At 36.4% G+C, this 22,751-nt stretch overlaps 1 protein-coding gene across 6 annotated transcripts in view; it reads right to left on the reverse strand.

Annotated features, from left to right (window-relative positions):
- The window catches only part of BRCA2 (BRCA2 DNA repair associated), a 54,254-nt gene extending 31,984 nt beyond the window's left edge, over positions 1-22,270 (reverse strand). For 2 of the 6 annotated variants that reach the window (XM_055542394.1, XM_055542388.1), the window contains exons 1-11: positions 21,817-21,953; positions 21,017-21,118; positions 18,545-18,790; positions 14,393-14,501; positions 13,712-13,761; positions 13,579-13,619; positions 13,261-13,372; positions 12,269-12,318; positions 11,906-12,014; positions 8,069-9,175; positions 1,599-6,566 (exon numbers count right to left, since the gene is read on the reverse strand). In XM_055542394.1, coding sequence (XP_055398369.1) covers positions 1,599-6,566; positions 8,069-9,175; positions 11,906-12,014; positions 12,269-12,318; positions 13,261-13,372; positions 13,579-13,619; positions 13,712-13,761; positions 14,393-14,501; positions 18,545-18,790; positions 21,017-21,083 — 6,859 coding nt within the window. In that variant the 5' untranslated portion in view covers positions 21,084-21,118; positions 21,817-21,953. The other 4 variants (XM_055542392.1, XM_055542389.1, XM_055542390.1 and 1 more) reach the window with 4 other exon arrangements.
- Positions 22,271-22,751: the final 481 nt, after the last annotated feature.

The following is a 22,751-nucleotide window of genomic DNA, read 5'->3' on the forward strand; positions in this document are numbered from 1 at the left end:
ACTCTTTGCAACCTCATGGACTGTAGCCCGCCAGGCTTCTCTGTCCATGGGGATTCTCCAGGCAAGAATACTGGGGTGGATTGCCATGCCCTTCTCCAGAAGCTGATTAAGCTATATATATTTATATCTAACAATAGTGAGGGAAATGAAACAATGATGCTGTTGAGAACACTTAGTAGAAATCTGAGTTGTTATTCCTAGGCATAAGGCCAACTTACTTTAGTGCACACATGAACAAAACAGGATCCTATAAATAAAGACATTATTTTCTATAAAAGAATTATGAATAGCTTTAGCATCTGCACCTCAGAATTTTGCACTAGAGAACTGCAACAATAAGGTAAGTATTGTAAACTTACTACTCTGCCTGTAACATGAACTTGGTATAGAATATGGCATGGATAATACTTGATTAAGGAAGTCTCTATCCACCAGGATGACTTAAGGGCAAAATGTACCAAGTATAAGAATGAACTGACCATCTTCAGTGTCTTTCTCTATAATGTGAAGGGCCTAGACAAGAAGACTTGTGAAAACTCAACTACTCTATGAGTTTAGAATTCTTAAACAGGATTGACATGCTTCAGATCATTCACTTAAAAGTTGGAGAGTTACTTTTGGCATTTACTTTAATTGTAACTAATCAACAGATTAATTATTTAAGATCACTCCTAGTCAAAGATACTAACAGAAAGAAAAAAAAAATCAAACATCCAATTAACCTCATAATTGAACTGAGTTGTTAAATATACTATATTTAAAAGAGAAGTCAGAACATAGTCCAAATAGCATTAAGATCAGAATACTATTTACTAAAAACAAACTTATCTTAGAACACCTGCTAGATGAAAAAAAAAAAAAAAAGGCAAGCTAACCAACATCTATAGTCAGAAACCAGCTTTTAAAGTTCTTAATAGGCAGAGTCTGAAACTTTGTTCTCTCTCCCCATCTCTATGTGCATGTATATAAACATGACTCAACCAATGACTTCCTGGTACACAGACTCAGCAATATCAAGGGTTCAGGATGGGGAACACATGTATACCTGTGGCGGATTCATTTTGATATTTGGCAAAACTAATACAGTTATGTAAAGTTTAAAAATAAAATAAAATTAAAAAAAAAAAAAAAAGAGTCTTCTCCAACACCACAAAAAAAAAAAAAAAAAGAATGAAACCAAACTACACACACAAGTCTGAAAAATGTACTTAGTGTATAATTTCCTAATTGTTACAAGCTAGCATACCAGAGGGAAAAGGCAATGGCAACCCACTCCAGTACTCTTGCCTGGAAAATCCCATGGACAGAGGAGCCTGGTAGGCTGTGGTCCATGGGGTCGCAAAAAGTCGGAGGTGACTGAGCGACTTCACTTTCACTTTTCACTTTCATGCCTTAGAGAAGGAAATGGCAACCCACTCCACTATTCTTGCCTGGGACTCTCAGGGATGGAGGAGCCTGGTGGGCTGCCATCTATGGGGTCGCACAGAGTGGGACATGACTGAAGCGACAGCAGCAGCAGCAGCAGCATACCAGAATTATTAAGGACTTAACAATTTAAAAAGCGACTGGGAGACCAAAAGGCAAAAACAGACACTTACCAACTGTGACAAGTGCATCTCCTTTTCTTTTTGCTATTCTTGAATTTGACAAAACTGTTTCCTCATTTTTTTGGCATGTAAAAGGAGAGTGTTTCGCATGACTTGGAAATTCAGAATCTGTCAGCTCACCATCTTCCATAAAAGCTTTAGCAATCTCTACTGCTTCTGTTTCAAAATAGTTCTCTGGGTCTTTGGAGTCAGTAGAACAAATTTCTGTATTTGTTTTCACAAGATCAGGAAAAGTTTCAGTTTTCCCAATTTCCTTTTTTATATATTTAGGCAAAGTTTGCTTTTTCCCCAAAAGATGAATGCTGTCAGTGTGTGATACTGTGGTTCCTGATACTGACTGTTGTTGGTCTTGCTTAAATTCAGAGAGATACGAAGAAACTTTAATAGAGTGATTATTTTCTGATGAACCACTTTCAATGTTATAGTTGTTTGATAATTTAAATTCTTTATTGTAGGCTTTTTCCATTTTGGAGCTTACAGAGTGTTCTGGGGTTCTTTTATCAGTACAAGAGACAGGAAGTATCTCTGATACATCTTGCCTAGAAGTAGGTGAATGCTGGAGACTATATTCAGTTCCGATTAAATCGAATTCTTCAAACATTCCCTTAACTTTGCATAAGGCACTCTCAGACACTGGAACATGTTTTCCACTTGCTGTACTAAATCCAGAGAAAGCAGATGATAGTAAATTTGGGGGGTTATGTGTCATAGTATTTTCTTTTCTTGTGAATATGTCTGAATGCTCTTCATTACTTTTAAATGACACTCTGGAAAAGAACTGCTTGGCACCATCTTCTGACTTAGAAAATACCTGTCTTGCTTTTTGTAATGCAGAATCTGACACTTGGACAGATTTTCCACTTGCTGTGTTAAAAATCCCACAAGCATTCATAGAAGAGACGGACCTGGGATGCTTTCCCATGTTAAATTTACATCTATCAGAAGTTTTCAAATCAACATGACGAAGTGGTATTTCAGAAACTTTCTCCAATCCAGAAATACTTTGGTCAAGTTGTAAAATCGGTTCACTTTGAATGTCAGGAGAAACATCATGTGAATGCATATTATGTTCTTCATTATCTGGAGAGTTAGGGAAAATAACATCCTCTGAGTCACCCAATGCCTTATGAGAATCTGTCACAGTTTGCGTTTGGTCAGTGCCTGATTTCGTTTCAGTGTTTTGCTTAGTATTTATGTTTCTGCAGTTGTCTGTAAACCTCTCTCTGACTGTTGTTTCACGTGAAACAAAGGCTATTTGATCACTTGCTGTACTGTATGCAGGTGGTTCGGTCTCAAAATTATTTGAATTAGATAAGGCCACTTCAACAGCTGTCTTTTTCTTTTTGCATGGTGAAAACTTAGTCACAAGTTTCAGAACACAACTATCTTTGTCTAAAGCTTGTGGGTTTATGTTTGCTTCTCTTATGGTGGGTATTACTTCAGAAAAACTAGTGTTTTTCCTATCTTTGACATTCTTTACTACTGGCTCAATACCAGAATTATCAATTTTATCTTTTGAGAGATTCTCTGATTTATTAAATCCCTCACTGGAATGACAAAAATCAGAATGATATGAATAGCTGTTAGGCATGCTGTTGTTTAAGGAAGTTGAATCTTGCTTTTCAGAGAGGCTTTTGTCATTTTCAGTTATACTGTTTGAACTGTTTCCACATGAAGGATTTCCTACATAATCCCCAGTATATTCCTTTAAACATTTAATTTTGGAGGAATTTATTTTTTCTGGTTGATCATTCAATTCTCCTTCTCTAAGCCATTTCTGGGCTTCAAGTAGTGAAGCCTGACTCACAGAAATTTTTCTACCATGTCCTGTGTAAAACGCTAAAGCTGAGTTTTCAATGGCTGAACAAGTGGAATGGTTTGTGTAACAAGTTATAGGACTTTTTGCTGTTTCTTCTTCCATATTTTCATGTACTTTAACTTTCAGAGAGACACTATGTGATGTGTGGAGATTTTCAGTTTGTCCTTGTAAATGATCACTTAAGAACCTGGGTGGCATGGCAGTCTCCTCAGAAACAAGCTTTTTCTCCTCTAGAGAATTCTGCATCTCTTCACGCTTTGGGGCAGTTACTTTAACTATCTCACATGCTAAGTCAAGCCCTTCTTTACAAATCTCTCTGTCCATTAGCATTTTTGCCCCTTGATGGATAAAATCAGTCACTTCACTATTGTCTTGCTTTGTTTCATCAAAAAGCTTTTTCACTTTGTCCAAAGATTCTTTGGCAATTTTTACTTTTTTCCCACTAGCTGTATGGAAACCCAACGTGGTTGGTTCTGTGATCTTTTTGCATTCACATTTTTCTCTTTGCTGGAGTGTCAGTATTTGATTTTCAATACCAGCTGGGCTGCTTTCTTTCAACATTTTGTTTTTGAACATACTGGTTTCCTCATGACTTGAAATGTCTATTTTGTTGATATTTATGCCAGAAAGTAATTCAGAATTTGAGGAATCTGAAAAATTACTCAATTCTTTTTCTGTACATTTTTCATCAAAGAAATTTACAACTTTATTTAAAGACTCCTTAGAGACCCTTATGTTTTTCCCATTTGCAGTCCAAAAGGACAAATCAAAACCACCAAAATCTTTTATATTTTGCCTCATCTTATTAGCAATTGGCTCCTTTTTATTTGACTTATTAAATGTTTCTTCAGCTTTCATAACTTCCAAACAAGTTAAATCTGACAAACTTTCTTTAATTGGAATGTTTTCCTCTTTCATAAAGTGATGAGATAGTTTCAGATGTATGTTGTATTGATCAGTATATGGTAAGCCACTTTCGTCTTTATGAACATAAACTGTATCATTTTTACTTGAAGCACAGCCATCAGATTCTCCTAAATTACAAACAAAACCAATACATTTGTTATCTTTGTTTTCAGTATTTCTCTTGAAATCTTCAGTATTTTCTTTGACAAAAATGCTGGTGGTCATTTCAAAGTTACTTTGTAGTATCAGTTGGCATTTATTATTTTCCTCACTTAAATTTTTATCATTGCTATAATTTTCTACCTTAAACATAGAAACATCAGAATTGTTACACTGATTTGAAGAGAAACTTCCTGGATCTACTTCTGCAGGAGTTTTCTCACTAACTTTCTCAATGTCACTGAACAGTTTCATGGCTTTCTGCAATGCTTCATTAGAAACATTCAGTTTTGTGCCACGGGCTGAATAAAAGCCCCTAAACTCCTCTTCACCTTTATCTGTTAAAGAACCAGAAACACTTTTGTTACAGTTGGTTGTTGACAAGCAGATCAACTTTTGCTCAAGTCCAACTAAACCTTCACATTTCTTGCTGCTATCTACGTGACTGAGAGATGGGGCACTGGCTGTGAGATGAAGATCAACATCTTTCTGCTCCTCAGAAGTGGTATTCAAGACAGTCATCTGGGTTTCAGGCATTTCAAATGGATTACTCTGTAAAATGTGGCTTGGTTTTCTGAACTGTGTAAATTCAAACTGACTTCCTGATTCTTCCAATATTGTAGAAAGTTCTGTAATTTCTGCCTTCTGGCTGGGTGTTAAATTATGGTTTGAATTGAAGTCTTGCTTTAAAGATAAAACTGGAGTTGTGTGACTGTTTTCACTATCAGAAACAACCGCACCACTCTGCACATACCCACACACTGTATCAACTGACTGTGAATCACGATCATGAGGTTGGCCTCCTTTCCTTTGATTTTCTAATGATTTTACAATTTCAACCCAAGAAAAGCTAGCAGGATAATGTTCTTCAATATCCTTGAAGAGCATTTTGCTTTTCTTAATGTTGTGTTCAGAGAGTTTTATCTCTTTATTAGAAGCTGTTCTGAAGCCATTTCCAAAACTGTGACTTGAAGTCAAATCTGAGAGTCCTGCCCATTTGTCCCTGCAAAAGTTATTTCTGTTTGATTTTGTATCTGTATCTAGGGACACATCTGGCTTTGAATCTTGACCTAGCGTCATCTTTGGTTGTTGCTTTATGCTATTTCTATTCTTCTCTATAAGACCATGGACTATATTTGATGAGACAGAATCTTTTGTAATGGACGCTTTGGCTGCTTGTCCGCCATCCATATCTGTACTTGTTACTATAACAGAGTTCTTGAGAACAGGTTCTCTTAAACAACTGAGGTCTGCCTCATGAACTTCCTTAATGTTTTCTAAAATAGGAATATTCCTTTCACTAGTTGTTTGAAAGATATAATTATTTTCACTGTCTGAGGAAAGTTCTTCAGAGTTTGGGTTGACTGTTCTTTTTGAAATTAAAGTAGTTTCTTCCTGGTCTTTATGAATGACTGTGAGATTCATATTTTGGTAGCATTGTACTTTCACAGAAGGTAATGCCCCTGTTATATATTTTTCAGGTGACAACATCTCAGCTTTCTTAGAATTTTCATTTAAAACACATGTTTCTTGATTGTCTTCCATGGAAATATATTTAGTTAATTCAAAACCTGCTTCACAATTCTTAGATTTTATTTTCTCTGACATTTTATATGATTGTTTTCCTCTAGAAATAACAACTGGATTTGACAGAAGATACTTGGAGCTAGGAGTTAAAATGGTGGTATTATCATGGTCATGTAAAAAACTTTGCTGGAATTGGAAGACAGTATCACTACATTCCTCTGAATGTGGCAATTCAGGGCGACATACTACAGGCAAGACTTTTTCCTTTATATCTGAAACACCTTGGCTTTTTGGATTATCTTCACAATGCTTGTCCTGCAAGCATGACACATAATCAGTCTCTGTGGTTATAAATGACTGCCATTTTTCCTTATTAATGTTTGTTTCTTTACAATAAAGATCCTGAGATACTGTTTTATTATTAGAAGAACTGCTTTCATTATTAAAACATTTTCTCAGAACTGTCCCAAAAGAGCTGGTTAAAGACAAAGTTGGTTCTTCAGAATCATTCTGTGAACAGTTTTTTTGGATAGAAGAAGGCAATGAACCTAAGCATGAAGACACAAAGTGACAAGATAAAATTCAAGTATCATTAATCACATTCACTAAATATTTTAAAGATAGTATCTAAAAAGATAGTGTCTAAAACAAGAATTACATGAAAATCAAGAAGTGAATGTCAAGTTTAAAGGAAAGAATTCTAAACATTCTCTATTTTGAAGTTACATTTCCCAACTAAAGATACAGAGGACCTAGTATTTTTTAATAATATTTATCATGTCAATTAAAATTAGTATGTAGCTAGTTGCCATAAGTAAAATTCAAAGTATTTTTGTTAGAAAATAAAATTGGAAAAGAATTCTTTGCTAATATTGATGTAATAGGAGTTAGAAAATCAAGGTAACGAAAAGGAACTAAAAAAGTAACCATTTCCTTTGGTTCAGTCTTTCACATTGAAGAAAAACAAAAAATGACTTTAAAAACAGGTTCTACACATGAAGGGCCTGAAATATTACTTAATCTCAATTATATATGCAAATATTTAGTTCATTTTATTGACCTTCTGAATCTATTAACAAGTCAAAATTATTAGTCTCATTTTATTTATTCACTAACCACAGTTTTATTGGTTTTATCTCTGATATATACATTTTCCTCTGGAAATTAACCTAAATCTCAAACAGTTCTGTATTCCAGCTCCATGAGGCCCATTGTTCATTACAATATTATCACCCACTCAAATATTCTCAGAGGGAGATAAAATCACCTTTTAACATACAGTATGTATGTGTTAAGTCATGTCTGATTCTTTGCAACTAAATGGACTATAGCCACCAGGCTCCCCTGTCCATGGAATTTTCTTTCTCCAGGGGATCTTCTGGACCCAGAGATTGAACACACACAATAGCTACTGATAAATGAACTTTTGCTCAAATAAAAAATGGCTTTTACTATGCACACTGCTGACACTGAGATATAGTAATAACCCTAAGCAAACTCTAAATATTTAAGAAAACTGTGTAACAACAAAAATGTCACTATTTTATGACTGCCTTACATTAAACTTAGCTAACAATTAGCTTTTTTTCCTGTTTTTTTTTACCTGCTTTAGAGAAAATACATATTAAATAGCACAACATATTTATAGAACTGTCCAACTTGCATAAAACAAATACTGAAAATTAAAGCAGGAATTAAGTAGCCAAGCTCTTGGTGTTTATCAATTACATGCTCTGTCTCAAGAGTTATGATTTTATATATATATATACACACATATATATGTGTGTATATATATATATATATACACCATGCAAATTGATCCAACAAGTTTGAATGGAATGATTCTGAACACTGGTAATCAAAGGCCTAAACAACGTCTGATATGGAATATATAGTTTTTTTTTAAATGACAGAAGAAAGAGCAAAAAAATTATAGAATGAAAGTAAGCAGTATGTTTTTAAAAAAGGTTAAAGATACACATGTTCAAATTAAAAATTTATCACCATCCATAAAACTATATACACTATTTGCATACACACAAAGAGGTACCTGAATCAACATTTGTAAATGTATGTGGTGCCTCCAAAGGCTTTGCTTCAAATTGGGCTGAAGAGTTAGTTAGTTCTGATTCTTGGTCTTTCTGTATTTTCAGTCCTTGGTAAGTTGTTTTATCATTTATAACATAAATAAACTTTTTTGTTTTCTTTTTCAAAGTGGATATTAAACCTGTGCTCCTCAAAGCTTCTGAAGTGTATTTGGTAGTGGCTGGCCAGCTCTCATTATCCCCTGAACTTGAACATACAGAATCCTCTTTCTGTGAGTAAATAGTTTGTATTTCTGATTCACTTTTAGAGTCTTCTGGTTCTTCTTTCAAGTTTGAATCAGTCACATTATTTGAGAAATCTTCTCTAAGTATCTTTTCAGGAGATTCTCTTATCCTGAAGATAGATTTTTTGATGTCCTGAAGTGGAGAAGAGTCAGTTAGTGTTTGCTGTCCCACAGTAGTGGGATCTTCATGAGATTCAAGACACTGCCCTTCATCTGTCTTGTTTACCACTGTTTCCTTATTTAATATCTTCACTGTTTTTGATATGCTTGAAATATGTGGCAAAGAATTTTCTAAAGTAATGAAGTTGGTACACTCTTTCTCTGTGCCTATGAGGTCGTCTTCTGAATTAGTTTGGTCACAAGAAGAAATATGCAGTAGAGACGTTTTCTGCACCTGGGTTCCATTTAGACCCGAGAGCGTGAGCTGAGACCATTCAGAGACTGAAGATGGTACAACTTCCCTGGAGATTATGTCAGTTCCATTCCCAACAGGCTTTTGATTTATTACATTTGAATTTAATGGATCACTGTCATTTGGTTCTGTTTCAGATACAAATGAATGTTTACTTTCTGTCATTTCCTTTTTAGCTTCTTCATATTCATCTGTTTTTGTTTCATGGAAAATATTTTTCCTACTCTTGCCAGTTTTTCTTTTTTGTAGCTTTTTTGTTTTATATTTAGAAACACATACTGGCAAACTATCTTCTTCAGAGATACCTGCAACTGTTTCATGTACTTCATGTTCTAGGACATTTGGCATTGACTTTTCAAAATGGTCTTTGCAGCTATTTACTTTACCAAATGAATCCTCTAACATTTTCTCCAATCCTGTTAAAATTTAAAATATAAGTATTACTAACAACATTTTATAACACAACCATATAATTTATATTACCCTCAAACCTTTTTCATAGAAATAGTATAAACTAAATAACGCATAATTTAGCATTTGAAGAGCTATTCTGAATGCTAGCTATGTTTTGGGTAGGGAGACACCAACCTTGCCCTGTTTTTCTGGTCAAGACTGATTCCAGTGTACTCATAGCCTTTTATTCACACTCAATCTCTAATAACCTTTCTTTACCAGGTCTATACAATAAAGTTTACTCAATTTTACTATATAAACACAATTTAATATTAAAATTTATCAGATTGTAAGTTCCAAATTAATTTTGTGGCCCTACAACCAACAGTAAAATCTGATTTTATACAAACACACACACGCAAGATATCCAATCCTACACATTTATATAGTTATACACACATACTAAGAACATGCAGTGATCAAGACCATCCCCAAGAAAAAGAAATGCAAGAAGGCAAAATAGTTGTCTGAGGAGGCCTTACAAATCTGAGAAAAGAAGAGAAGCTAAAGGCAAATGAGAAAAGGAAAGATAAACCGATTTGAATGCAGAGTTCCAAAGAAGAGCAAGAAGAGATAAGAAGGCCTTCCTCAGTGATCAATGCAACAAAATAGAGGAAAACAATAGAATGGGAAAGACTAGAGATCTCTTCAAGAAAATTAGAGATACCAAGGGAATATTTCATGCAAAGATGGGCACAATAAAGGACAGAAATGGTATGGACCTAACAGAAACAGAAGACAGTAAGAAGAGGTGGCAACAATACACAGAAGAACTATACAAAAAGATCTTAATGACCCAGATAACCACCATGGTATGATCATTCACCTAGAGCCACACATCTTGAAGTGAGAAGTCAAGTGGTTCTAACGAAGCATCACTATGAACATGGCTAGTGGAGGTAATGGAATTATAGCTGAGCTATTTCAAATCCTGAAAGATCACGCTGTTTAATTGCTGCACTCAATATGCAAGCAAATATGGATAACTCAGCAGTGGCCACAGGACTGGAATGGACCAGTTTTCATTCCAATCCCAAAGAAAGGCAATGCCAAAGAATGTTCAAACTACCGCACAATTGCACTCATCTCACACGCTAGCAAAGTAATTGCTCAAAATTCTCCAAGCCAGGATTCAATAGTTCATGAACTGAGAATTTCCAGATGTTCAAGCTGGATTTAGAAAAGGCAGAGGAACCAGAGAACAAATTGCCAACATCCACTGGATCATCGAAAAAGCAAAAGAGTTCCAGAAAAACATCTACTTCTGCTTTACTGACTATGCCAAAGTCTTTGACTATGTGGATCACAACAAACTATGGAAAATTCTGAAAGAGACGGGAATACCAGACCACCTTATCTGCCTCTGAGAAATCTCTATGCAGGTCAAGAAGCAACAGCTAGTAACTGGACATGGAACGACGGATTGGTTCCAAATTGGTAAAGGAGTACATCAAGGCTGTATACTGCCACTCTACTTATTTAACTTATATGCAGAGTACATCATGCAAAATGCCAGACTGAATGAAGCACAAGCTGGAATCAAGACTGCTGAGAAAAATATAAATAACCTCAGATACGCAGATGACTCCATCCTTATGGCAGAAAGATAAGAACTCAAGAGCCTCTTGATGAAAGTGAATGGGGAGAGTGAAAAAGTTGGCTTAAAACTCAACATTCAAAAAACTAAGAACATGGCATCTGGTCCCATCACTTCATGGCAAATAGATGGGGAAACAGTGATAGACTTTATTTTCTTGGGCTCCAAAATCACCGCAGATGGTGACTGTAGCCATGAAATTAAAAGATGCTTGCTTCTTGGAAGAAAAGCTATGACAAACCTAAACAGCATACTAAAAAGCAGAGACATTACTTGGCTGACAAAAGTCCGTTTAGTCAAAGCTATCATTTTTCCAGTAGTCATGTATGGATGTGAGAGTTGGACTATAAAGAAAGCTGAGCGCAGAAGAATTGATGCTTTTGAACTGTGGTGTTGAAGAAGACTCTTGAGAGTCCCTTGGACTGAAAGGAGATCAAACTGGTCAATCGTAAAGAAAATCAGTCCTGAATATTCATTGGAAGGACTGATGCTGAAGCTGAAGTTTCAATACTTTGGCCACCTGATGCGAAGAACTGACTCAATGGAAAAGACCCTGATGCTGGGAAAGATTGAAGGCAGGAGGAGAAGGGGATGACAGAGGATGAGATGGCTGGATGGCATCACCAACTTGATGGACATAAGTTTGAGTAAGCTCCGGGAGTTGGTGATGGACAGGGAAGCCTGTCATGATGCAGTCCATGGCGTCACGAAGAGTTAGACACAACTGAGCAACTGAACTGAACTAAAGAATATGGAACATTCCAATAACCTGATTGAGTAACTTTTGGTGTATCTGCAACCATGCTTACTTCCTAATTAGAGATAAGGTCTTAACATTTTGTTAATTCTAAGTCTTATTGTGCATCTCTAAGTTTTGAGTTATGGGTTTTGTTTTGGGGTCACAATAGCATCTTTGAATAGTATTGTCCTAGCATGATGTTTAAACATTTTAATCTAAATGAAGTTAGTTTCTATTCTCAATACCTTCAGTAATAAAGAAAGGAGAAGTAACGTTTTTTTCTCTTTAAGAAAAGATGAGCAAGTATTTCAATGATGTCAGTTAAGAACAGTCATTCAATTAAACAGAAGGGCTTACCATGACTTTCAGCTTTTGTTTGATTTTTGTTGTCACTGTCTGGCCCAGAAGGGATAAACTTATTATTTTTCAGACTTTCATCATGGTTAGAAAAATATGTTTTCAAAATCTGCAAAAGTTATATTTTAAAATCACTAGTATAGAAATTGTCACTATGCACATAGTATATTCAACTTATTCTTAAATAGAGAGACAGTAGATTTTCATAGGAAGTCAAAGAAAATCACATATAGAAACAGGTTTAGAGACTTTCCTAAAGGCTTATAAAATCATAAATTAAAGAACGAAAAATTCAAGATAAGTAATTTCTCAAGGCATTCAAAGCAACCACAACAGTTTAATCACTTTGTCATATTTACTTACAGCAGTAGTATCCCTAGGAAACACAGCTGCAGATGCTTCCTCATCTTGGACTGTAAAAAAAGAGAGTTCAATTTACCTATACTGTATTATACCTCATACACTAAAATTAATGTAAAACTTCTGTATTTTTCAGTTAGACCTCAAAAGAAACATGCATTGTTGGGTTAAATAACACATTTAAAGCAAAATGAATTAATCCAAGTATAGTAATTAGAGAGGTCAATCAACACAGTGGATAAGTTATATTCACATTTCCTTAGTACCGCTGATAAGCTGGTAAGAAACTATAGTTTGATGATTCTAACTTGAAGATAATACTGTCCACAAAGGCTTAGAGAACCAGATTAAGTTGTGAAATCATGATTTAAAAGCTAAAGCTTGTAGATTTTAGTATTTATTTAGATAATACAGTTGAAAGGTATATCATGTTAAATACTTCTTACTTTTCAACATGCTTTAACCTACATTATTTCATATAAGCAAGAAAAGAAGACAGTTAAATGCCCAACTAAAGAGGAATCAAAACGTAATGTAGTTTTGCTAAAGTAAAAAAAATCCTGGTTTGTATATAAATTAATTTGATGCCTCTAAAATACTATTTGCTTTCCTGGTGGCTCGGATGGCAAAGAATCCGCCTGCAAGGCAGGAGACCTGGGTTCGATTCCTGGGTTGGGAACATGGCAAACCACTCCAGTATTCTTGCCTGGAGAATCCCCATGGACAGAGGAGCCTGGTGGACTACAGTCCATGGTGTTTCAAAGAGTTGGACACAACCAAGTGACTAAACATGGCAAAATACTATTTGATTCACTTGAGATTTATCTCAATCAACACTACACAGAACAAAATTATTCTGAAATAGTAACATACCTAATGAAGATAGATTCTCTAATCTGGATACTTATTATCTTTTCATAAAATGTTTTAACAGAAGCATTACAGGTGACAATTTATCAACACTGTCTTATAAAATATACATTCACAGGTATTACCTATGAGCACAGTAGAACTAAGTGTTGGTGGTGTGGCTAAAGAACTTGACCAAGACATATCAGGATCCACCTCAGCTCCTAAACTTTCAGAAATACGTTTTGGTGTCTGACCCTGGAAATAAGGAAAATCGTTTATTTCACAGAAGTGAACAGATACTTGAGAATTTTTCTTTTCACTTATTTTTTTTCATGTATCACTTATCGAATGCCTATGTGAGTCAGTAGGTACATAACGGTAAGACTCAGGGCAAAATTACGACAGCATTGTCAAATTCTCAATTACTACATAGTACTACACAGTAAAAATAAATTATTTACCTTTATGAGCTTTGGTGTATGAAATAAACTTCCACATACCACTGGGGATAAAACAAGAGACAAAATTACTAAGTTTTATATTTATTAGAATTAAGAGTATATGAAAAATAAAAGGCCTTGTTTTTAATCATACCTGACTTTTCTCTTTGTGGTGTTACATGTGTACATCTCAGAACAACAGGACTAAAAGGAAACAAAACAAATCCCTCAATTATTCAAAGAGAATGAAAATAGCAAAAAGAAAAAAATACTAATCTTATTTTAGAAAAGGAATCCCAGTCATATCAATTAGAATTATACTAGTTTGTAATATTCATAGATTACTTTTTTAAAAAGGAAATATCTCATGAAGAATTAAGTAACCACTAAGTTATGTTTAAAATCCCTATTGAAAGTAATGTATAAAGTAGTCACAAATTTTAGGTGCTAAGAATTGTATACTTTGAATTTAAAAATTGTATAAAGTGAATCTATGACAGCATCAAACTCTGCACAGATTCAGAGTATACAAATTATTTTAAACTGGATATTTCAAAGACATTGCTTTTCATCATTTATTTTTGTTACATAAAAATTCCACAGATACACAGAAAAACAGTGAATTAAATGTTATAAGAAAAACAGAGTAAATGTTTCTAATGTAAAAATTATTGTACTCAAGGATTCAATCTAAAAGGAAATTATTTTAAAATAGAAGATCCTCTACCAGGCTCTAAGGCAAAATATTACAATGATGATTAGATTCATCTCTATAAAAAAAATATCACATATACGAAAATGTTTACTTTATTTTAATACAACCGCTTCATCATACCTTTCACTAAGAGAGGAATTTGGAGGTGGGCTGATAACATCATTTGCTTGATTGATTTTAGCCTTCACCCTGCAACAACTTTTATGTTTACTGTTGGCAATATCCTTTCCTGAAACATACAATAATGCAGTGAGGATGTATATGTTCTGGATTGTGAATTTTTATTCTGTAGAAGTATTTAAAAACAAGTCTCATCTATATTGGAAGGAGAATATATGCGGAATTCAGTCTGAAGTGAATTCCTTTCCAAAAAGTGATGTCTCAAAGGATGTCTGACTCCATTCAACATTTATGTATATAAATGCATAAAACACTTTGAATATGGTTCAAGATCAGTGGTTTCCAGGGGTCTAGAGGCAAGGAAGGGTGAATAGGTAGAACATAGGGGATTTTCAGGGCAGTGAAACTATATACTGTAATGGTGAGTATATGACATTACACATTTGCCAAACTTCAAAGAACTATACAAAAAAATGAAACCTAATGTAAACACAGGATTTTATTTAACAAAAGGTATCAATACTGGCTCAGCAATAAAAAGAAAACACAAAAGAATAGAAACTGTAAGAAATAAAAAGCAAAAAAAAAAAAAAAAAGAAAAAAGAACCGGGCAAAACAAAGTTCACATCCTAATGTTTTCCAAATAACTTGAGAATCTCATAAATAAGCCAAATGATGGTTAAAATAAACTCATGTGATTTTATGCAAAAGGAAAGACTTATGAGAAGAAGAAATTGCAAACTTCCTCATGGAATTTAATTATCCTCATGGATAATTTTTAAAAAATATTTTAGATATTAGAAGTGAACTAAGTAGGTGAAAAATAGCTTAAGTCTTACATTTCAATACTGAATTTAAAGTAAACTTAAAAGCAAAAGGTCTTGAGACTAGTCAACAGAATTATTAATGTACTACAAGCTTAAAAAAGTTAATGCTTCTGTTGTGAGTCCACAGCAGCCTTATTAATTCATTCCTATCCTTCCCTGGTTATAGAAAGACCAATCCCAGCAGATTACAATTTGAAAATAAACCACCAACTCTAGGTATGTCTTTCAAGGTTCAGTTGATTCACTATGCGCCATTTTACAGAGCTTTTCCTGAGCACACTAAGGCAGATGGCTGTTTCCTTTGCTATGCCTACAACACAGCGCTTTGTACATGCTCCTATTATAACATACACCAACCAGCATATTTGTATATTTTCTCCTATACAGGACTGAGGTCCAGAGGTCAAAGGCCATCTTATTCAGTTTGTATCCTTAATGCCAAGCAAGCTACTAGGCACAAAGTCAGCACAGGATGTTTGCTGAATGGATGATTCCCTTTCTCAAATGGATGATTTCCACATTTCATTTGTTTCACATTCCCTAAGGCTCTATCCTAGCCCTCATCATGATCAATTTTCTCACCAGATGTGATGACTTTTTCACTTTTCAAACAGAGTTGATTCCTACAGCTTTCTCTCCCACCTCCATTCTTTCTTTAGCTTCAGACTTATATTCTCCAAAAGTTCTCAGGACATCGACACCTTCACATCCCAGTACTATCTAAAATTGCAGTCCAAACCTAACTTTTTTTCAATCCTTTCAAACCTCTTCCCTCTCAAACTGGCTTTTCCCCCAGAGCTTACAATTTCTACAAACGTCACCACTATGTTCTCAGTCATGCCCTGGACCTATGATTTGATTCTTTCTTATGAATTCTCCGTATTGGGGTTACTGCAGGGTCCCATACTTCTACCTTCCATATCCACTTTCACGACCATTATTCTAACTCGGGCATTTGCCTCCCATCACCTGGAACATTATATATATGTCTGCTAATTGATATCAGTCCTGGGTGTTCATTGGAAGGACTGATGCTAAAGCTGAAACTCCAGTACTTTGGCCACCTTATGTGAAGAGTTGACTCACTGGAAAAGACCCTGATGCTGGGAGGGATTGGGGGCAGGAGGAGAAGGGGATGACAGAGGATGAGATGGCTGGATGGCAGCATTGACTCGATGGACATGAGTCGCAGTGAACTCCAGGAGTTGGTGATGGGCAGGGAGGCCTGGTGTGCTGCAATTCATGGGGTCGCAAAGAATCGGACACGACTGAGCGCCTGAACTGAACTGAACTGAATTGATCTCCCTGCCTACAGTCTTGTCTATGAGTCGCCAATTAGTTTAAAATGTACCATCATAACCTCTATTTCCAGAGATTTTAATTTAACAGATTCAGATAAGTGCTTGGAATTGTCTTTTTCAATCAGCACTTCAGGAGAGTCTAATGGTCCAGGCATCACATTTTGAAAAGCACATCTCCAAAGACTTTAGACTCCAAATCTTTAGACTTTCTAAACAAGATATTCATTTATTCTACAAATACTTACTGAACACCTACTATGTATGCCATTAGGTATGCAATAACATGTAAGAAAATCTTTGCCCTTTACCTACACCCCCTTTCATGTGTACGCTTCCTAATATCATGAGTTTCCTCTTTCATAGCACTTATAGGACAATTGCTTAAGGAAGATTCCTTCACTAGAAGCTAAATAAGTGAAACAGAGAATACTTCCTAATACTTCCTAGAGAGATGAGTCAAGATCTCAAAGATGAGTGTCAATTAGCTAGGCAAAAGCTTAAAAAAGTAAGTACTAGGCAGTGGTAACAATATGTAAAGAGCCACAGAGCATCAGTTCAATTCAGTTGCTCAGTCGTGTCCGACAATTTGTGACCCCATGAATTGCAGCACGCCAGGCCTCCCTGTAGTTCCAAAAAAAACAAAATTTAGTATCACTGAATGGTAAGCTGAGTGTGTGTAAGAAGGAAATTATGGCAAGATGAGGCAAGCATTAATGAGAGAACAAATTATAAAGGACCATGTAGATCATATTAAAGAGTCTGGATTTTATCATGAGGGCAAAAGGAGGTAATCATAGGTTTGAAGCAGGAAGTAGCATGATTAAATTTACATTTGTTTTCTCTGTTCAACAACTTATCAAATAAATTTAATTTCTTTAGCCCAGCATGCAATGTCTGCCACCGATCTGCTTTTTTTTTTAAGCCTCAAGTTGTTTACTAGTCCTTTTCAAACATATAACACTCCAGTCTGAATTACTTGATATTAACTTCACAAACTACATATTCTTCCTCATGTTCTTCCTATGCCTAAAACATGCCCACTCTACTCCATCTTCAAATTTCTGAATCTCACTTATTCTTCAAGGTTTAATTCAGTTGAATTGTTCCCTTAACTGCCCTCAGTACTATTTATGCTTTCTTTCTTAATTCTCATTATACTTTTTGTACTTTTCTTCTGACATGTACCACATTCAACCTTAAACTGTACATAATCTGTATACTGTTAGCTCCTCTTACTAGAGAGTAATACTCCAAAGAAAGAGTATGTTACTTCAATCAAGCAAGTGATAAATATATAATCTTCTTATATGATAAGCTGGAGAAGGCAATGGCAGCCCACTCCAGTACTCTTGCCTGGCAAATCCCATGGACAGAGGAGCCTGGTAGGTTGCAGTCCATGGGTTCTCGAAGAGTCAGACATGACTGAGCGACTTCACTTTCACTTTTCACTTTCATGCATTGGAGGAGGAAATGGCAACCCACTCCAGTGTTCTTGCCTGGAGAATCCCAGGGATGGGGGAGCCTGGTGGGCTGCCATCTCTGGGGTCGCACGGAGTTGGACACGACTGAAGCAACTTAGTAGCAGCAGCAGCAGCATATGATAAGTTGTAAACACCTGGCATACAGGCCAGAGAAAGTGCTACCAAATCAAAAGACATTATAACTATTGTTAAAAAAAACAACAACTCTGTCCTCTGTGACGGCCTGCAAAAATACAGTTTAGTTCAACATCAAAAGAAGCCCTAGGTTTTTCTATATAGAAAGATATAATTTATCAAGTCTCAGTGGGCAGGATATATTAATCAAAGGAAGGACAAGAAGGAACATTTATCAAGGACCTACATTATTTTATTTAATCTAAACCTAGGTAGTATTTTAATCATTTCCATTTTTTGGGTGAGAAAAGTGGCCAGAGATCGATCTGACCAACCTGATATAGTTAACAACAGAGTTGGGATTTTTAGCACAGGTTTGTCTGAAGTACTGGGTCATATTTTTCTAGTCAACTACATCACATTACTTACCTGAATCCAATCTGAATTTATGTAATTCCTTTAAAGGAGATTGGTACAGTGGCAGAGTTAGACTTTGCTCTTTGAATATTACAGGAGTTGAAGCCAACTGATGATAAGGTTTCCTTTGTGGTGTTTTAAATGGGTTTGTTTCATTACTGCTGATTTTATATTCTGATTCTTCTGAAGGTTCAGAATTACAGAGTGGAGCTTCTGAAGAAAGTTCTTCAAACCAGTTAAGGCTTATTGGTCCTAAATCTGTAAGGAAAATAAAAATCATGACACAATAAAACCCATGAGCCAGTGAAGATTATGATACAGAAAAGGATGCTTGAGATTTTGACGGTGAATTACATTTGTTGCTGCTGCTGCTGCTAAGTTGCTTCAGTCGTGTCCGACTCTGTGTGACCCCATGGACTGCAGCCTACCAGGCTCTTCCGTCCATGGGATTTTCCAGGCAAGAGTACTGGAGTGGGTTGTCATTGCTTTTTCCGGTGAATTACATTTAAGGCATACTAATTAACACATTATTAACTGGAGGATTTTTGCAGAAGCTAACACCAGTGATTTGTTATACAAGTAAATACTGAAGCTTCCCTGGTCAGTAACGTTTGTGTAACAAAGACATATTAATCCTTATTTGGTCAATAATGAGTTCAACAAGTTCATTAGTCTGTTCTTTTATGAATCTGTAGTAAGGTAGAACAGAAACTTTTTACAAGATTACTAGCTATATTAGCTCTTCTAAAGTTTTCTTTTATATTCACGATTCAGATATAAAAATCATCCACAATAAGAATGCAACCCACAGATACAACACTACATAAATGGCTGTGACAAATCTATAGGTACACAAGACATATAAACTCACAAATCAAGTGGAATAGATTCTCTGCTAGAGAACAAAGTGTCTCTTATGTTCCGTACTTAAAGTAGTGGTTCTCAAAATGTGGCCTGTGGACCACTTAGGGGGAGGTTCCCCAAGACCCTTTCAAGGGATCTGTAAGGTCAAAACTGTTTTCATATTAGACATTATTTGCCTTTTTCCCAATGCTGACATTTATAGCAGTGGTGGGTAAAATTGGTGACAGCTTTGCCTGAATCATGGCAGTGGCCACAAACTGTACTAGGAGTTACTATATTTTTCATCACCATGAACTTGTTACAAAAAAAATCAAAAAAGCAAGTTTAACTTAAAGTGTCCTTAGTGACAAAATGGAAAGCACACATAAAAGCATTTCTGCATAACTGAAGTACAATAGTTATTCGGAAAAAGCACTCATGTGATGAGTTGTGAGTTGAATTAGCACTTTTCATGGAAAGCCCTTTTTGCTAGAAAGAATGACAAGTTATTTTGAGTCGGGTATTTGGTGGACATTTTCTTGAAATGAATTAAGTGAGTCTGTTACTGCAGGGAAAACAACAGTTTGCTGCCAAAGATAAAATGTGAGTTTTCAAAGGAGAATTAGAACTTTGTTCTCTGTGAGCTTGACATCTTCCCAACCCGAAAAGACTTTTCTGATGAGATCAGTGAAGTAACCAATGTGATTTTTTAATAATGTCTAATGGAATGTGTCAATATTTGGAATATTTGTGTAATTCAGAACATCAGTATTTTTCAAATAATCAAACCATGGATGATGTCACAACATGGGTAAAAGATTTATTCAGAAGCAAGAAAGACTAATTGAATTTAATGTAAAAAGAGTACAAAAAATTCATTACATGGTTTCCCACATTGCAACTTTTAAGAAACTCCCACTTAAGTTTGGTATAATACCAAAGAAAACTACCCACAATAAAGTGAAAACAGTTAATTAAAAACACTCCTTTTTTCTAACTACATTTTCTGTGTAAGGTATGGTTTTCTTCATATACTTCTATCAAAACATATTGTAAAGAATTAAATGCAATTCTTTGAGAATGAGCATGAGAATCCAGCTATCTTCTATTGAGCTAGATAGTAAAGAGAACTGCAAAATTTTAAAGTAATGTCACTCTTCACATTTTTCTTGGAAAAGTTATTTTTCATAAACATATTATTCATGTTAATATGCAATGAGTTTATTTTTGTTATTTATGTTTTTAAAAGTTCTTAGTTTTAATTTCTAATATGGTAACCTAAACAAAAGCTCTCAGTCCTCAATCATTTTAAGAGTGTAAGGCCAACTGAGACCAAAAAGTTGGGACAACTTCTGCTATTATGTTACTAATGCTTCTGACTTGCTAGAAAGTCTCTGCTTTAAAAACAGTTCTACTCATCAAGGGGCCAGTTTCCTGTTTATCTACCACAGGTTCTACACCGATTATTTGGTTAATTGTAAATGATTACTTTTCTGATTTATTACTTCATAAAGCACAGTTTATGGTGTAAACAAAAACGTGAAACACTGGATTCTTTTCAACAAGCATGCATAATTACATTTTTCTGAAAACATTTTTCTCTATGTAAACGATCAATTCATATAAAAAATCTGTTAATACCTGCTTTGTTGCATCGCGTCTTAAAAATGTCGAAAAAAGTTGGCCTCTCTTTGCATCCAATCGGCATTTTTATCTACACTATTGCTTCAAAGTTTGGTGAGTCTGCAAAAGAGAACACCAAAATACACTTCACACAGATGCAGTCCTTGCTAAGTGAGTCTGAGGTAAAACCGGAAGCGGTAAACCTGCCTGAAGCTACATTGTTTATTTTAAAACAAGAATCGAACTCACCGCGGGGAATTAAGTATTCTGTATTTGTGCAGTCCAATAGAGCAGCCATTAGCCACATGACTCAGCACAACTGTGGCAAGTCTGCTGCAGAACAGAATTTTTAATTATTATTTAATCTTCATTAACTAGTCACGTGTGGCCAGTGGCTGCGCAGTTAGCAGAGGGCTATTAGATAAACACCGGGTAACAATTCCCAATCAGTAAATTTTCGTTAACACAGCAACTACCTGGGGACTAAGCGATGAGGCAGATACAATGTGCCACAGACTATGAAACATTTTCCAAAACAGCAATATTCCGGTAAAGTAACTTCATCGTGATTCCAATGAAGGAAATTTCAGCCTGGGACATGTGGGCCGAGCGGAGCCCGAAGCTGGGCCACGGAGTTCCCAGGACGGGGCGGGGGGGCTGGAGCCTCCAGCCGAGGAGCTGGTCCCTTCTCCCTGTCGGTGCGGGGCTGGCAGGGACCAGCGAGGGTAGGGGGCTCGGTTCCCACCCGAGCACCGGAGGCGCTCCCCGCCGCCTGAGACCGCGGAAGGCTGCCCATCTCCACCCCTGCCAACACTAACCGCCTTCAGAGGTGAAGCTGGTTTATTTTTTTTTTGGCCAGAGGAGTCTGACAAAACGCGCCGGCACTCAGATAAGAAACCGGATCCCTCACGCTCCTTCGCGGAGACCCACCGCCCCAGACAGCAAACTTCAGCAGCCGCACCTCCGCCCACCGGGTTTCAGATTCTCGCGCCAAAAGCCTGCTCTCGGGATATGTCACGCAATGACGCCATGACGCAGCACGCAGCGTATACGCCCACCGGAATCAGACTCTGGCTGCGCCGTAAGTGCTGCCGCTTGTGGCGAGGGCTAAACCTTGCTTCATTCCGGAGTCGCTAAAGAAAGAGCCGGGATGCTCGTTCTCTTCTTCCGAGCCTTCAGAGTACCAAGCCGCGCTGTTTGGAGGGACCACGCCCCATGTATACGCCCTGCCTTCCCCTCCTCCGCTCCGTCTCTCGTTTGGATGGCCGCCCCCACCCCCGACGCGGCCTGCGGTCTGTGAAAAGTCTTTGTTCTCTACTAAGAGGGCGTCGCCCAAAGTGGGCAGACGTTAGAAAACCCCACAGTGGTCAGTCGGCGCGGATGACTTCTTCCCCAACGGAGAGCTCCCTATAGAGTGGAAGGGGCTGAGATTTGAAGCCGGAGTACATTGGTTATAGAGTGTGTGTTGCTGTTGGGCAGCAGAATTTCAAAAACCTCTGAGACTCCCGGCTTGAAAAATTGTTAAGCCTATCTCAAGTCTCTTGTAGTTTTGGAAAATACTTCCTCCTGCAGGTTCCGTAGTATCCTTGACGTATCCTTGATGCTCCTAGGGTACTAAGCACCTGTTTTGTGCCTGACTTGCTCTTGAAACTGCCCTGGAAGACAGCAGTCTCACTCACAGAGTATGGGCTATGGCTAGCACAAGGCTTAATTCAGGTGTTTATTGTAGGACCTAGAAAGCTTTCAACTGGAT

This window comes from Bubalus kerabau, chromosome 12 (assembly GCF_029407905.1).
Source record: "Bubalus kerabau isolate K-KA32 ecotype Philippines breed swamp buffalo chromosome 12, PCC_UOA_SB_1v2, whole genome shotgun sequence".
NCBI lineage: Eukaryota > Metazoa > Chordata > Mammalia > Artiodactyla > Bovidae > Bubalus > Bubalus kerabau.